The sequence below is a fragment of the Typopeltis vanoorti genome, chromosome 16 (genome assembly GCF_054136105.1).
Source record: "Typopeltis vanoorti isolate ZY-2024b chromosome 16, IOZ_Tvanoo_1.0, whole genome shotgun sequence".
NCBI classification, from domain to species: domain Eukaryota; kingdom Metazoa; phylum Arthropoda; class Arachnida; order Uropygi; family Thelyphonidae; genus Typopeltis; species Typopeltis vanoorti.
The window spans coordinates 67,571,782-67,585,442 of record NC_143564.1 but is presented as its reverse complement, the minus strand read 5'-3'; the positions used below and the strand labels follow the sequence as shown (position 1 = coordinate 67,585,442).

At 33.1% G+C, this 13,661-nt stretch overlaps 1 protein-coding gene across 2 annotated transcripts in view; it reads left to right on the top strand.

Moving 5' to 3' along the window:
* Positions 1-13,661, top strand: part of LOC150098099 (G kinase-anchoring protein 1-like) — a 217,775-nt gene that overhangs the window by 151,325 nt on the left and 52,789 nt on the right. For both annotated transcript variants that reach the window (XM_090406355.1, XM_090406354.1), the window contains 2 exons: positions 3,294-3,357; positions 6,451-6,521. In XM_090406355.1, coding sequence (XP_090262481.1) covers positions 3,294-3,357; positions 6,451-6,521 — 135 coding nt within the window. The remainder of the gene's footprint in view (positions 1-3,293; positions 3,358-6,450; positions 6,522-13,661) is intronic.

Genomic DNA, 13,661 nt, shown 5'->3' with positions numbered 1-13,661 from the left:
GACCACACAAATAACCCTATTTGATCAACCTATAAATATAGATATAAAGAGAGGGGTCCGCCAAGGCGATGTGATCTCTCCAAATCTATATACCAGCACTTATATAAAAAAAAAATAGACCTAAACGGAAGAATAAACATAGATGGTGAAAAGCTACAAATTCTTATGTTTGCCAATAATCTAGTACTGATATCCCACAACCCAAAAGACCTAGAAGAAATGGGTGAAAAAGTATACACAAACAGCAGTAAGATAGGCTTAGAAATGAATCTAGAAAAAAAACAAAATGGATCAAAAACATCTACACAAGTGAGAATCGCCTATGTATTGATAACATCCCTATAGAACAAGTTGACTCACACAAGTACTTAGGACAAACAATAAAAATGAATAATGATTTATCTGAACTAGCAAAAAGAAAGAAAGCTGCATGGCTATCATTCAACAGACTAAAAGAAACACTTACTGATCCAAATCTTGACATCTCTTCGAAGGCAAAACTATTTAATAGTAATATTCTACCATCACTCACATATGTATCAGAAACATGGAACACGACAAGAAAAGAAGACTCTCAGAATAACTCAAGGTGCAATAGAACGCAGGCTTTGTAACATCAGCAGAATGAAACAGGTTAGAAACACGGAACCAAGAAAGAGATCAGGCATAAAAGATGTGGTAACTGCAGTATATGAAAACAAAATGAGATGGGCAGGTCACATAGCCAGATTTGACAATAACAGATGGACATATAGAATACTCAACTGGCAACCAAGAATAAAGAGAAACCAGGAAGGCCACCTACAAGATGGGAAGATCCACTAGTGAAATCTATGGGTATAACATGGAAGAGAGAGGCTCGAGATTGTTGGAGGCATCTTTGTGACCTGCACTCATGGAGAAATCCTGAGTGAAACATGGGTCCATCAAGGTAATACTGATTTTGCATCCTTCCATGAGGATCACCTTTCTTGCCTATTTTTTGTGCTGCTGCTCATGTGCTTTGCTAATTGTCTTCTTTTGTCTCCTCTACAACATTTTTTTTGTTGCAAATCCTGTTTAATGATGCTATTCATCCATTTAACACCCACCTGATTTACTGTCCTGACCCTTAGTGTGAAATTCAATACTGCTTACCTTAAATACTTAACTATTTCCCATATATTACTGATATTCTTTCCCACTAGTTTCTTATGCTACTACTGCAAGCTGTTTCCTATGTTTTCATAATCACCAGCTTTGTAATTCCACATATAACCCTTCTTAATTTAAAATTCTATGTGCTGAGCCATATCCCAGGTTATAACTGCATAGTGGTTCTTTTCCTATGTATAATGTTTCTCCTAGGCAAAGTGATTACCATGATTATGGATAAATTCTCTCATGCAGTCAATCTGCAGATATATTACTCTCCAACCCCAAGTATATCTTCTTTTACATGCCATTTTAGGTAATGATCTCTCGATGGCTGAATGAATTAAATTTCCTTCTAATAAGAATCCCAATAATTGAAGTCTCTCACAATGATTACTCACTCTGTGCTCATAGAGCTAATCTGCTAATGCATATAATCCATATCTTTTTGTTCCTTAGTAAGCGACTATATTTTGTCCTGTTGACTTTTATCTCACACCAGACCACTTCAAATCCACTGTCTCCCACTCTTCTTTGTTGCTGAACTTCTGCTTTTGCTGGTTGCAGTTCTATCATTAACCACAGAGCCCAACAAATAGGCTCACCTGTGGCCAGTAGATTTTGCCATTGGCAAGTAGCTGCAGAATGAACAAATATTTTTGTAATAAAAAAAAAAACTTTTTACATAGAATCTTTTTAAATTAAATAGATTTAGTGCAACTGATCACTTTATGGAGCTCCTGTTGATTTATTGAAAAATACCATTAAAAGGAAATGTGTGTTGGGGATGGGGGGCAGTCCTTGGGTGAGTAAAGTTTTTATGTGACAAATAGAATTTTGCATAATTTGATAAGCCCTGATAACCAGTTTACCCTCCCCCATCCCAGTCCTCTGTTTTCTCTTTCCTCCCTGACCTGAAAATACAATAGCCCATAAATTCTGTTCCTGTGACAATATCTTTCTCTGTCAACCAAGTCTCACTAATGCCTATAATGTTTGGCCATTTCCCACTGTTTCTACAGGGCCCCTTAAGTCCACATGTGCCCTCTAGATCCAAGGGGATTTTATCTATTTTGTTTTGTGTGCCTTAACCTCACAACATACATAAAATAACTGTTACATCTACTTTAAGTAGATGTAATTTATCTGCTAATATTAACACTATTTCCTGGTAAATACACAAATCCTAATTTCATTTATTTCTTTCAAAATAGCATCTTGAATCAACTGCATTTCATTTAAATTGATCATTGTTGGACTTTGCCTCATTTCTGATCCCTAGTAATTCTTGTGAGTTAGTGTCATTAACTCATAATGGTCACATTGCATTGACCAAAAGGTTTAAAATTTTTTTACATAAGTTAATCTGTATTATATTTAATTATGAATGAATCTGTTTCAACAAAACAAAAGAAACTTTTCTCATTTTGAGACATAAACAACTTAGCTGATTCCTGTATTCCACACCTGTCTTCATCCTCATGCATCTGAGATAAACATCCACTTCTCCCATTATGTCAAATGACTTGTAACATCTCGCATTTCCTCACCCTTTCTGCTCATTTGCTCACTCTAAGATTTCCTTTTTTTTTTTCTTTTTTGCAACAAGTCTAATACATTTCTCAGTTCTCTCTTTGCATATCTTCTTCTCTCATATCTTTTTTTTTTTTTTTGTTCTCTGTCTCTCAATACCTTTTCATCCTGCAAACTTCATTACTGTGATTCACTTAAAAATAAAATAAAAGCACGGGGGAAAGGTTTTTTTTTTTTTTTTTTTTTTTTTTTTTTTTTTTTTTTTTTATATATATATGGAAGTCTAAGGACATGGATTATGAATACAGTATTTGTTCATTGAATACATACCTGTATTCCATCTTAGAAGCAAAGATATATATATATATATATAAAGATTCATAAACTTCTCGTGTAGTAATTAAATAGAAATAATTATTTTGTAATTTTCCTCCTCAGATAAAATGAGCAATAAAAATGAGATTGCCAGTTATTTTGAAATGTATACAGTGTAGTAGATTTCATATAACATTTCATGGAGTGAAAAATGTGAATTATTGGATCATTTTAAATTTTATAAGAAGTATGCAACATTTTTATCTGGAAAAAAAATGAAAGTAACATTTTTGGGTGTGTGTCAATTTCAGGAAGAACTAAAATGTGTTAAAAGTAGAAACAAAAAGCTCTGCAGCATACTTGGGCAAGCTGAAAGTATGTTTTATTTATTATTATTATTATGCTATTTATGTTTTTTTAGATTACATAACAGTTTTATTTTAATTTTTCAGTTTGAAGTAGTTAAGATTGAGTATTTTCTTATCAGTGATCATAAACTTTCATCCTATTTGTATTTTATTGTAAAGTCCAAATTTTTTAGCATGCAGCATGAAATATTTAACAGTTCAATTCATAAACTAGGAAAGTTAAATAAGCTTATAATACATCATCATATATTAGGAACTTTTAAACAAAATGTCAAAAATATTGTTTGGAATCCTGGTTATATTTTGTACAATATTGCTATTCAAAGAATGATGTATATATTTGACCTGCTTCCAAAATATATAAATGTTTAGAAACATTTTGTCCGTATTAAGTTGTTTATTCTTCTATGTTCTTGATATCTGTACATTGTGTCATTACATTTTTTATATCAAAGCCATACTTTCAAAACGAATAGCACATTATGATGTGTGCATGCAGATAGTTTGGGAGAGGATGAAGGAATCTATTGATTAGTTATTGCATTTAAATTTTTTTTTTAATTTTTATATTTTTAACAGATGAATGTTGTAGTCTGTTAAAAATATAAAAATTAAAAAAAAAAATTTAAATGCAATAACTAATCAATAGATTCCTTCACCCTCCACCAACTCTAGAATAACCCTGGTTATTCTAGAGTTGGTGGAACAAAAGAGGAGTTGGTTTGGTAGGCTTCTAGCATAGTAAATGGATGTTCAGTGAGAGAGAGAGGGGGGGGTGGCGATCATCTTTATTGAGATTGTCCTCTTCTCAATAGCATCAAGCATTCTTAGAAAGGTTTTTGGTGTACTATCCCAAATATGTGAATAACATTCCAGAGTTGGGTATATTTGGGATATGCATAGTGTCAGCAGTTATACAAGTGTTTTGGAGGATGAAGAATCTATGGCTGAGATGCATTTATGCCAGGAAATGTGAGAGGTTGAAAGAGCAGGGAAGACAAAGTGAGATCTTGTGAAAAATCCTGTTTTTGGTAGCATTGAAACACTGTTATCCTTGCAGCATGGGCAATTAACAAGTCAGAGTTTAAGAAATTGATTATGAAGATTCATATGGTTGTACATTACAAAATTTGTCAAATGAAGAAGAGGAATGAAGTGTACTGTATTCAGCAAAGCTATGGAAAGGATATGAGGTCAGTGAGAAAAGGTCATTATGGTACAGGAAAGAAAGTGAATGAAAGTACGGAGCCATGGAATATCTGTAGTATTGATAGGAAAAGCTGAGGAGAGGATGTCACTACCATAATATGTAGGTGAATGACCAGAAGGGAAGCTGGCAACCCAGTTGCAAAGGGTGGAAGGCAGATAATAAAATGGAAGTTTGCTGAGTAGGTCTCTGTTCCATAACTGTTGACAAGCCCTAGAAATGTCAAGAGCAACTATGGGAGTTTCTCCAAACCTTTCAATGACTTGTATTCCCAGATGAGTGGTTATGACTAGATCAGCTATGGGCTGAGAGTGGTGGAATCCATATATATTAGTGATGAGTGATTAGTTGGTGGGTCCTCCAAGTAATGAAAAAGTTAGTTGTTAATGACTTTCTTCATGATTTTTCAGAGAACTAAAGTAAGAGCAATTGGACAATTGACTAACTTATCTCCCTCCTTTTTGAATGGGCCAAACATTACTTTATCTCCTGTAGGATGGATGCCATTCAGTAAGAAAGATTAAACAAAGTGAAACAGGATGGGCATTAATTTGAGAGCACATGTTTTTAGCATGATAGTAGGTATACTGTCATGCTAAAAACATATCAGATTTTTTCTTTGCCTCTACACACAAGTGTATGTATGGATGTGTGTGATTAATATAAAACATACTCAAAATTAGCAAATGATCTACTTGCCAAAAGACCACCATCACTTCATCTTGGTGTCTGCATTATCCCCTGCTCCTGTGAATAGCTGCCTGGGTGGACAGATATTCACTCTGTAAATATATGAAGTATCTGTATTACGTCATGGATAGCAGATTATGCTGTTAATTCAGATAATTGGCAATATTCAGTTGAAAGAGCTTCTTTGTTATACACGTACAACTTTAAACCTGAGGGAGAAAAACTGTTTTTAGAATTCTCTAAAGCTCCATAACATTCTTCCAACCTAAATAAGGCCCCCTTGCACTACTAGAATCTAGGAGACTTGTAAGATCATCAGTCCAACAATCAAAATCTTGTTACTGTGTCTATAATCCTTACTGATGAATAATGCTGTTTCATATTCTTACTTTTGTTTTTTTCCTTCCTTCTGTATGCTTGCTTGCATAAGCTTATTCTTGCCTTGATGATGATGTCTTTGTAACCAGAATGACATATTAGTGTGTTTTAGGCTCAGGTGCTGGCTGGAACTGATTTTTTGCCAGTTTAATGGAATGAAGATGGCACACAGGAATGAATTAAACAATATTTTGTTGCCGTGACAGATATTTTCAGGGTTACAGTAGAAAAACTGTAATGTGCGTATGCACACACAAATGCAAGCAACAAAATAAGGTAAAGAAGTGGCTAAATAATTAAATTATTATTCCTTGATTTTTTCTTTCCATTAAACAAAAACATGGGTTACTTGTATTCTGTATTTCCAAAAGCCTTTTCATAATCAACAAGCAGAAATATGGAGGTAGTTTGTATTATTGGCTGATCAGTTAGTTAAATGCAGATATAATTTCTGTGGAAAACATTGTTCAGAAACCTGCTGGCTTTGTTTAGTTTGACTGAGGCATCGATTGTATTCTATTTGTGGGTCGACAACTCACTGAATTTTCTCTAGCTCATTTCCCTTAACTGTATGCACACTAAAATAACACTTTATTCACATTCTGTGATTTGAATAAAACCTTTTTATAGTTACTACAATGCCGTAATTCAAGAAAGGTGGAATTTTTGGGAATAAAAATATGAAGGTTAAAAGTTGTTTCATTTTCAATTAAAATCCCAAAGTTTTGTTTCTGTCATTGTGAATGCTATATAAAAAATTCTATTATTCATTTTGCAACTTATCTATTTGCATATGTACTAATGACTTATTTTCTTTAATTCCAGTGAAAGAAAAAGCCCAAATCCAAGCTCAAGTGGAACAATTAATTCAAGTAAAAGATGAACTGACTGACCAAGTAAGATGAGATTAAATATTAATAATTATGTGATCACAGGCAACTCTCACTATAATAAGCTATTGAAAAGTCATGTTGGTACAGTGCCATTCTAAAAGAAATTGACTATTGCAAACTATTCACTATAACATACATTTGTCTTGTGGTTCCCTACAAGTTTATTGTATTGAGAGTAGACTGTATAAATTCATTTATTTCATGTATGGAAATGTACTGTAAATCAACATAGAAAAAATATTCATTTGAAGATAAGTTTTAAATAAAAAGTTGAAAATTTTAAAATATGGGAACATATTATATTCGTTTTTTCATTCAAGTTATACATAAGTATTTACAAATAATAGTTTGTGCATGAGGTTATTACCTGATTGTTTTTTGTATGCTAAGAAATTTACTGACTGCATGAATTCCTGAGAAGGATTACTGCATTTTTGTATTTAAGGTCACCACCTAGGTACATTGCAATTCTTGCCAAGGTTTCATTGCGGGAAAACTACAGCTTATGGAGATACTGTATTCTTGCTATGTATTACATTTTGAGGTAGCTCTAAAAAGTACTACTCAGTATTATTGAAAATTTTTCTATGATTAGACATGAAATGGGATATTAGAAACTTCCATGTTAAAGCTTTTTTTTCCTGCTCCATCAGCTAATATTCATCTTTATCAAGTTTTAAGTGTAAATGAAACCAAAGTAATAAAGACTCTGAGGCAATATATTATGTCTGTTAACTTGTGGGGTGAAAACCCAACTTTCCAAAATGAGGAACTCTGCTACCCCCATATTACGCCAGCTAACTCATATTTGTTTGAGAAGCTCTTATAAAGACATTGTAGATTAGGATTCATATGTAGTGCTTTCCTTATGAAAGTGCATTTTTTTTTTTTCAGGAAAAGTTGAACAGCAGTCTATATAAAAATTTACATAAAGATAAAAAAAAAATCCCTGCTATCAGCTTACATGAGTTCTACCTCACTCAGTCCACTGCTGGACTAAGGTCTTTTCTCCATTCCATTCTGTTGTCAGCTTTTCTTGTTCATTGCATTTTAGTAATGCTAACAATATCATCCTGCCATCTCTTCCTTGGTTTCTTCTGTTTACTGCCATCCATAGGTCTGCATTTTGTTAATAATTTAGGCCATCTTGTATTGAGAGCTCGACACATTATAAGATACAATGTGTCTAGCTCCCCATTTTGAATGCATAATGAAACTGGTGTCGTGTATGCCTGTTCTTGATCTTATTAGATGGGAGGGTATCCTGTATTTTAAGTGTCACACCAAGTATACAGTTGACCTTTGAATAATATGGGTTTGAATTGCGTGGGTCCACTTATATGTGGATTTTTTTTCATTAAATATATTTGAAAATTTTTTTGAGATTTGTGACAATTTAACAAAACTTGCAGACAAAATGCGCAGCCTAGAAATATCTAAAAAATTAAGAAAAAGTTAGGTATGTCATGAATGCATAAAATATATGTAGATACTAGTCTACATTATCATTTACTACCTAAAACCTAAGCAAATCTATTGTAAAAAGTTAAAATTTATCAAAACTTATGCACACAAACACTTACACTGTACATGCCAACATTTGCAGTCGAGAGAAATGTAAAAAAACATAAAGATGCAATATTAAATCATAACTGCATAAAATTATCTGTTGTTGTTCTTCATGTAGCTTCCTCAGTGAGAGAGGGCAGCACCATTTCTCTCTCTGTTGGTGGCTTTCCTTTTTGTTTCTGCATAGCCATGTGATCCTGTCCATCTTCAAACCATGTCCTTCGTTTTTTGCCTCTTGATCCTTTTTCCATAATTTTTCCTTCTAAAACTGTTAGTATCCTCTGTCCTGCTGAACCTCTCATTACATGTCCCACTAATCTCATCTTTCTGTGGATCATTTCCTGTAATAAAGATCTCTGTGTTCTCATTCTCTGTAGACATCTGTATTTGTCACATGTTCTGTCCATGAGATTTTCAGAGCTCTCCTATAGCACATTTCAAAGGCCATTATCTGTTGTTTTACTCTCTTCTTGAATATCCAGGTCTCACTTCCATATGTGAAAACTGGCCACACTAATGTTCTTATCATTCTTTTCTTTGTCTCGATACCCACAGAACTTCTGAGCAGATCTTTATTTTTCCAGAAGGCATCTTTAGCTATGATTGTTCTTATTTTTATTTCTTTATCTTGCTTTCCATCCGCAGTAAAGTAGGTGGTGCCTAAATATTTGTATTCTGTTGTATGTTCGATTTTCGTATTGTTTATGAATATTTCTGGCTCGGATCTGTTTTCTTTTGAGATTTTCATAAATTTGGTCTTTTTTGCATTTATATCTAATCCAAATTCTTTACCTTCTTCAATTAGTAGCTGCAGTAATTTGTTTCTTTTTCTGCTATTAGAATGGTATCATCAGCATATTGCAGTTTTGTGCATTATTTTCTTTGGAATTGGTATGCAGATAGATGTCCTGAATGGATTACACTAAATAGTTGTTGTTGTTATTATTGCCAGTCAAAGCTTTCAGCAGCTCAGCCAGGATATTATCGCACCCAGGGGATTTATTATTAGGAAGATTCTTAATTATGTATTCTATCTCCTTTCTTGTCAGTAGAGTGGTATCTCTTGTTACATTTAACTTAAGGTGTTGTGAATCATCTATCACGTTACCATCATCATCATCACAGAGATCTGATAAGTACTCCACCCATGTTCCATTTATCTTTTCCTTATCAATGATTGTTTCCATCTTTGTCTTTGATGTTATTAGACTGTGTACATTTTGCTTTTCCATTAAGTTCTTTCACTTTCAGGAATGCTTCTCTGGTTTTGTTCCTATTTTGTAATTCTTCTATCTTGGTGCACTGCCTATTTATCCAGCATAACCATTTGATTATTTTATCCAATGTTTTTATATCTTAGTCTTTCTTCTTCATTTGCTCCTCTTTTCCATGTTCTTCTTTCATCGATAAGGTTGATTACTTCTTATGTTATCCATAGTTTTTTCTTTTTTTCTTTCTTTATTGATGTGGTTTTTAGCAGATGTTGTGATAGCTGCTTGTAGTCTATTCCACTGAGAGGGTTCATTTTCGTTTTGCAACTGTGCAAACAGCAGTTTTGAAACATTTTCATTAAATTTTGATTTTACTATTGGATTATCTGTTATTAATTAACTAGTTAAACTTAATTTGCATAAAAATAAATTTTATAACGATTCATTCATCAGTATATAGTCTAGCCTGCTGTGAAGCAATATATTGATTACACTAGGCTACCATAAAGCAATCATATTGCTGCTGCTGCTTATCAATGCATGAATTGTTATATCTGTAAATAAATATGAATTTCTTTTTCACATTATCTTTTCATTTTTGATGTCTAGTGTTAGTAATATGTATATCATCTATAGTGTTTTGTATCACATAATTACAATATTAATGTAGGTCCTGACAGACAGGTGATACATCTTGTAACAGGTGACATAAACTTATGGTATCAATAAATACAGTCTTCTTCAATCTTTTGGTTCTGTCCATTGCTGGACAAAGGTCCCCCCCATGGTTTTCCAGATCACCTGGTTTTCTGCCTCTCCCATCCATCTCACTCCCACAATTTGTTCCAGTTCATCCCTCCACCTTCTTCTTCTTGGTTTCCTCTTTGTCTTGTTCCATCCATTGGTCTCCACTCTATTGTTTTTCTAGTCCATCTCCCATCACTGCATCTGGCAATATGGCCAACCCATCTCCACTTAGCCTGTTTAATGTATTTTACAATATCCATGACACCTGTTTGAGATCTTATCCAGGTAGTTGTCTTCCTATTTCTTAATGTTATTTTTAGCATACTTCTTTCCATGCGATGTTGTGTTGTTCTCAGCTTTTTGTTTAGGGCTTCTGTTAAAGTCCATGTTTCTCCTCCATATGTTAGGACAGGAAGTATGCACTGGTCAAAAGCTTTCCTTTTTAGACTCATAGGGATATCACCTCTGAATATGTCTCCCATTTTCCCATAAGCCATACATCCAAGGTGAATTCTTCATTCAATTCTCTTTTCTTTGGCACTCCCCAAAGGATAACAATTGGCCCAAATATAGATATGAAGTAACTTGTTCTATTTCATGGTTTTCAACTTTGACAGTTCTATGGTTAATATATATATTCATCATTATTTTTGTTTTTTCTCTACTTATTTTTAATCCAATTACTCTGGAGGCTTCATTTAGCTGATTTAGCTAAATGAAGCCTCCTTTCTTCCAGATCTTCAAGATTATCTGCTATTAGGACAAAATCATATGCAAATTTCAGATGATGCAGCTTTCTCCATTTATATTTATTCCTTTTGTTTCCCAATCAAGGTTTCTAAAGACTTCCTCTACTGCAGCTGTAAATAATTTGGGAGATATAGTCTCTTTGCTGGATGCCTTTTTGTATTGGGAACTTTCACTGTTTTTATATTATTTAATTACAAAAGTTGCATTATTGTAAATATGTTTTAGTGTTTCAATATATGGTTTCCCTGGGTTTCAAGTGCTTTTAGTGTTGCAGATGTTTTAACTGAATCAAATGCTTTTTCGTATTCTATATAGGCCAGACATAAGGGTTTATTGTATTCAATTGATTTTTCAATGAGCTGTCTTAATGTGTGAATATGGTCCAAAGTATTGTAATTCTTTCTAAATCCAGCTTGTTCACAGGATTGCATTCCCTCTATTTTAGATTTTATTCTATTATTTATAATTTTTGTGAAAACTTTATATATGGTGGGGAGTAGGCTTATAGGTCTGTAATTTTTAATTTCTTCCTTTGCCATTTTTGAAAATTAATATTAGAAGTAAATTGTTCCAATTTTTTGGAATTTTTCTCTGTTTTAGGCATTTATTAAAGAGTCTAGTCAGCTGTTTGATGACAGAGCTTCCTCCCAGTTTTAAGAAATCTACCATAATTCCATCTTCTCCTGGGGCCTAAGTTCACTATTTTTTCCTCTTACAGCAGCTATTTCCTTTGTTCCAACTGATAATGTTTGTCTTAGGACCTTCATGTTACTATTGTTTCTTTAATTTTCCTAATATTATATGATCTAAGTTCATGTTTCATCCTTTTACGTATTGTTTTACAAATTTTTGCATATTCTATTTTATTGGTGTCATTCAAATCTCTTTTCATATCTCTTCTTTTCTTCATCAGATCTAAGGTTTCCTGTCTTAGTTTTTCCTCTCCTTGGTGCCTTTTTACACCTCCTATTTCTGGTGCACAATTCAAGATAGATTTTGTTAATATTTCATTAGCATCATCATCATCGATGGTAGTAGTTGTGTTTAACTTTTTTAGTTCATTTTTGAGAGATTCACTAAATTGGACTTTTTTCTTATGAGCTTATTCTGTTCCCATTTTTGATCCATACTTTTGCCCTTACTAGTCTGTGGTCACTTCCTGTATTAAATCTATTAAGCACTTCAGTATTATTTATTATATATCTTCTGTTGGAGAGGATGAAGTTTGTCCATTTTGGGCTTCTCCAAGTCCATTTTTGGTTGATTTTCTTCGTGAAAAAGCTGTTCATAATAAAGAGGTTATTTTCTTCTGAGAATTCAATAAGTCTTTCTCCTCTTTCATTCCTCTGTCCAAACCCAAATTTACCGATGGAGTTCAGATGTTCATCTCTGCTTCCAATAAATACAGTACAGTACTGTAAATATATTTTCTCTTCCTTATGGTTTTCTTAACATTTTCTTTTCTCCAGTTTGCTTTATTGTAAGAATACAGTATATAATACACATAATATACAAAGTGTGTGTTAATTGACTGTTTATGTTATCAGCGAGGCTTCTGGTCAACAGTAGGCTATTAGTAGTTAAGTTTGGGGGAGGGGGGGAGTCAAAAGTTATATGCAGATTTTTGACTGCATATAACTTTTGGAGGAGGTCTGTGCCCCTAACTCCCCCCCCCCCCCCCACACACACACACATTTGTCAAGGATCAACTGTATTCATTTCTATTTTTCTTTGGGTGACTTTCAATTTGTGAATCATGTTTTGAATTAAGTTCCAGGTTTCACTGCCATATGTAATTACAGGTAAGACACAACACATCGATCGAAAGCTTTCCTCTTCAAATTAATGGGAATATGATTTATAACTTTCATCCTCCAAAAAGCCATCCAACATAGTTGTATCCTTCTTTTTATTTTTTTCTGTTTGTTCATCTTTAATTTTCATAATTTGTCTCAGATATGAGTCTACCCTCTCACTCTATCTTCCAGTATAATTCTTTTTGGTGTTAAATTGCCATTCATTATTACATTAATTTATTTATATTCATCTTCAACCCAATTTGATTAAACACTTGAGCTTATTCTCTTAATTTTATTTGTAGCTCTTCGGCATCTTCTGCCAAGATAACTACATCATCAGCAAAGCACAGATAAGTTAGAATCCTTTCTATTAGTTTTAATTCCTCTATTCTTCCACAGTTCAATTCATGAAAAAAATCCTAAGACAGATGTAAAGATTTTGGGATATATTGTATTTCCCTGCCTTATTCCTATATTTATTGGAAATTTTTCACTTTGTCCACAAAGGCTAAACACAGAGGTTTGTTATGTTCATTTCTTTTCTATAATTTGCCTAGGACTATGGATATGATCAATGGCTTACATAAGTAATGAGTGTAAAATATAATTTGCTATCTTTAATAAAGATATTCCTTTCCTTCATGGTTACACAGTGATCAGAATTCATCATAAAAATTATGGAAACAACTACCGTGTTAGAGTAAAACTTCAGTTTAATATAAACCAAAATAAAAACTTGACATTTCGACCTTCACATTAAGGTCATCATCTGGAGTATACACGTATGCACAAAGAAACAAGCTACACTACAACTTACATGCCACATTAAAAGTACATTGATATGGTCAATTGTTAAAACTAATGGCCTGACATCTGGTGTGGAAAAAAAAACCTTACTACATCAATGCTAGAGTCCTGTTGTTATTATTATCTATTTGGTTACAAAAATAAATTAAGCTAGAGAGCAACATGTTCACACAAAGTTATTCATATAAGTATACATATAAATTAAAACAAAACAGTATGGATGATGGCCAATAAAAGCTGAAATAATTGCGTAGTCCCAA